The sequence below is a fragment of the Neophocaena asiaeorientalis genome, unplaced genomic scaffold, assembly GCF_003031525.2.
Source record: "Neophocaena asiaeorientalis asiaeorientalis breed wild unplaced genomic scaffold, Neophocaena_asiaeorientalis_V1.1 C49135912, whole genome shotgun sequence".
Lineage (NCBI taxonomy): Eukaryota > Metazoa > Chordata > Mammalia > Artiodactyla > Phocoenidae > Neophocaena > Neophocaena asiaeorientalis.
In genome coordinates, this window is record NW_020185219.1 from 1 (window position 1) to 4,219 (window position 4,219).

At 38.2% G+C, this 4,219-nt stretch overlaps 1 protein-coding gene across 1 annotated transcript; it reads right to left on the minus strand.

The window, feature by feature from the left end:
* Positions 1 to 335: 335 nt before the first annotated feature.
* On the minus strand, positions 336 to 4,032 carry LOC112392084 (complement receptor type 1-like; the record flags this gene model as incomplete). Its single annotated transcript, XM_024733613.1, has 4 exons — positions 336 to 559; positions 2,370 to 2,455; positions 3,663 to 3,765; positions 3,856 to 4,032. Coding segments are annotated over 4 exons (590 nt in total), but the record flags the coding sequence as incomplete, so codon positions are not given.
* Between the last annotated feature and the right edge of the window lie 187 nt (positions 4,033 to 4,219).

Consider the following 4,219-nt stretch of genomic DNA (forward strand, 5'->3'; position numbering starts at 1 on the left):
TCTGTGCTTCTCTCCAAAACCTGTGAAGATGGTACAACTTATGCTAGTTAAGGTTCATAGGTATTTGCTTTCAGTTCCTATGCTTTGAAAACATTTTCCTTCTAATTCTAATTAGAACTAGAACCGCCACCCACTTCCTCCATCTCTTTTCACCAGCCCTCTAGAAGCAAAGACCATCAGAATCTTACATGTTGATGTATCTTAAAACCATTTATTATTGATTTGGCATTTAATTGTATCGAGTGCACAAATAAACACCACATTGTAATTACGGAAACTTGGAGAGTCTGGTTTAGATATTCTGAATCCATTTGAAATGTAGGGTAGAGCGCGCACTAACCCAGAAGTCCACAGCGAGGGGCAGGGCTGCTCCAAATTCCGTTCCCTTGACTGTCACTGGTACAGCGGATGGTGCTCTCCCCAGTGAGGCTGAAGTTCATCCCTCTCTCTGGGTGCGGGTCACATGTGTAAGTGACTTCTTTTCCAAAAGGAAAGACTTCCAGAGGTTTTCCTGTGTGTCTCCCATTAAGGATATCAGGAGGATTTGGACACAAGATTTCTGGAAAGAAGGCAAAAGCTCTAAGTTTCATTCATGAGTTTTCACCAGAGGTAATCTATAGTCATTGGGTGTTATGGTTGGTACTACCTAAAAACACCGAATGGACTAAGTGAAGTGAGATTTCAATCCCATTTTATTAAATTGAAAAAGTACAAAAGAATTTGCCTATCCTGAATCTTCCAGACTTTTAAGTTTTCTGGATGATAGAAACTTTACACCTTTAATTACGTACCAAAACTTTTAAAGAAGGAAAAGTATCTATTGGAGAGTAACTCATTCATTTAATCAACACATTGGGCACTTATTCTGTGTCAGCCACTCTTCAGGGCCAGCTGGATGAAATGGTGAAGAGCACAGATAAAGTCTCTGTTCTCCAAGGAACTTACATTCTCAGGAAATATTTCTACAATGTATTCCATATGTACTAATCACCTAATCATATGAAACCTTTCCTTAATAACTTACCCATAGTGACCATCAATCGATTACGATAGTAGTGCTGTCACAATGAATTGAAACATATGTGGTTCATTGTAAAAATTCTAAATGATCCATACTGTTTTGTTATTGGTTTTTTTTGATGCATGGGATTGTTTATTATTATTTTTATTTCTCTACTTTCCGTCAGGCTTCAAATTGTTACTTCTTTCTGGTATCTGCTTGTCTGTTTAAACAGTCCTTTCCTTACTTCTATTTAGTGTTTCTTATTAGTCTTGGGATTTGGAAGAAGCTACTTAAATTAGAAAGAGTCATGAAAAATAAGAGAAATAGTACAATCGATAACTGAGCTCTAACCCAGGCCAGTGGACAGCCATTTGTCACGTTGCTTCAATGAAAGTTGGGTTTCTTGGATGACAGGATCTATACAGAAGTTTTTTTTTTATAAAGTTTTACCATAAAATGCATCACAGGATAACTGAGCAGGTTTCTTGCAACATAAACATTTTAGTAAAATTTGGATTATTTTAAAATTTATATATTTTCCAATCTTTAGGATCAAGTGATGAGGCAAAGTCCTATCTTCTATTGGGGAAAATACCAATGGGTAGACTAGGAGAAATCAGTGGTGACATTGCGTATAGGAGACTCATTTCTTAATCAGCCTATTATTTCTGAATCTTTCAGCATAATTTATTTAGATATAAGTTTTGAGAGTTTAAGGAGTCTTAAACTGCTCACCCTGTGTAATGCTGTTCCCCACTTTCCCCTCATTTCTGCATTGCTCTGACCTATCATCTCCATAAGATTTAATTTATTTTCTTTCTTGTACATCTCCCCACTTGAGTATAAATAACATGCAACAGGGAATTTGCTCATCTTGTTCACTGCTATAACACCGGTGCCTGGAAGAACATCAAGCACATAGTATGTGCTCAATAAATAATTGGATGTATGAATGAATGAATGTTTCATATTTCTATATTAGCAAATAGACAGGAATATTGTAGAGTGACTTCACCTTGATGGCATAAAAAAGAAAAAGAAAGAAGGGAGGAAGGAAAGAAGAAATTTGTGAAAGCTTCACATTAGCTAATCTCTCCTGATTCAGAGACAAATTACAGCAGGATTTATCACGCAATACAAAGAATTCTAAATGACAGAGACTGATCAGATGGTTCTCGAGACACATGATGCAAAAGAAAGTGTATCACAACAAACTGATCCACAATAAAATACTATTAAAATAAGCAACTATTTATCAATAATTTAGATTAGAAAATAGAAGAACCACGGCTGGGGAGGCCATGGGTCAAATTACCAAATAGATTAAAGGGAGAGATTGGCCTGAAGTGTTATCCCTTCTACTCACGTTCACACACAGGAACGCTGCTGTTCCAAAGGATTTCCATTCCAACCAAGACACAGTAACTAGCAGAACGGCCTTTTAAGTGGAATCTAAGGAAGAAAATAGTGCTGAATATGTGAGCTGCTTAAGCCAAAATGCCATTCCATTTGCAAAAATCTCAGCATTTTGAGGATCTGAAACCAGCAGGTGGCAGAGTTTCAGAGGCCACATCAATCTGGAAAAGTCACAGCTTCCAGTGAGGGAGAACAGCAAAGCACAGTCACTTGGTCACATAATATAGTCCCAGCCTAAGTTGAAGAAGGCAGGTGTAGCATAGCTGCCATCTCTGTGATCCTGGACCTAGGCTCAGAGAAATCTGTCTCTCACTGAGCATCCCACGGTAAAGCTGATAAATCTACTCATAGTCATTATTGGAATAAAACATCCTCCAAGTGATGACACTGCACTGGAACAGCTAGTAAAACAGCTCCCAGTTTGCACTGGACAAGCAGAGAATAACTGGAAAGGGAACAAAGATTGTTCTTTTGTCTCTATATTTGTGATGGTTATGCAGAAGGCTCACAACAGCACGCTGGGCTACGGAAGAGTAAGCGTGAATATTCTGGGGGGAAAAACCAAAGGCGATTGGAAATGACTCTTGTACAAAATTCTCCTAAATATTATATGGTGCCTGTCAAGGATTCTTTGGAACATTTTGAGGTCAGGTACTTTGTTGCCCATGCTTGATACTTCCCATGTAGAGATGTGCATGCTGTGTAAGGTCCAGTGAATGACCTTACTTGAAACTTTAATATCAGCCACCATAATACCATTTCAGAGCCCTTGGCCTGTTATCAACAAGGTGATATATGATTGGATTAAAAATGCTTATTCTTATACTTTCTCTGTTATTACAAAATTCACTTTTGATGGTTAAAATTTTTTCTGAAACAATTCTTAAATGATCTTATTTTTTAATAAGATTTTTGTCACATATCAAACTTTTTCTGGAGCTCTCCAAATAACTCTTTTTCTTCTTTGCTTGGAAAATATGATTTTTTCACTTAATGTGTCACCTATGTATACTCTTAAACAGTAGTTGTATTTGTGTTTAAGCATGCCATTTAATATCCGTTTCAGTTTTTCCTTCATATCTTATGTTATTAGTTCCACCTGTTCCTTACTCTTAACTTCCCATATACACTCCTCAAATTTAACATCCCTGAGTATTTCCTATTTTAAAAATCACACTAAACCTTCCCTTTTTGAATTAACCTCAGTTTCAGTGTTCAGTGGGCCAGGCAAACTCACACTCACCCCTCATCACAAACGAAGGATACTTTTGCTCCAAGCTGGAAATTAAGTGGAAAGAGGACATGTCCATTAGGTAACTGGTCCAGGAAGTCAGCACATGATTTCACTAGGAAAAAAAAACACACACACACAGGAGTGAGATGTTCCTGTGAGGGACAAAGAGACTGATCCACATACAAGATGACAGCATAGGCACCTGCACATTTGGGGGCTGACGGGCTCCAGTCTCCCTGGGGCGTACAATGCAGAGAAGCAGCCCCTCTGAGATCATAGCCAGGCTCACAGCTGTAGAACACTTCCTGTCCAGAAGAAAAGTTGTTCTTGTGGCTTGGGGTGTGTTTACCATGCGGGACTTTTGGAGGTGGCTGACATACTAGGGAAAGAGAACCAAAGTGCTGTTAATTGTGTGAAAATAACTTTTCCTCAGTGGTAAACTGGCTAAGACAATCAACAGCATAAATCTATTTGTTTTTAAAAATCTGGTAGACTAACACCCTCTCGTTTTATTGATGGCAAAATTGAACAGAGACAGAGACCGAGAGAGAGAGAGAGAGAGAGAG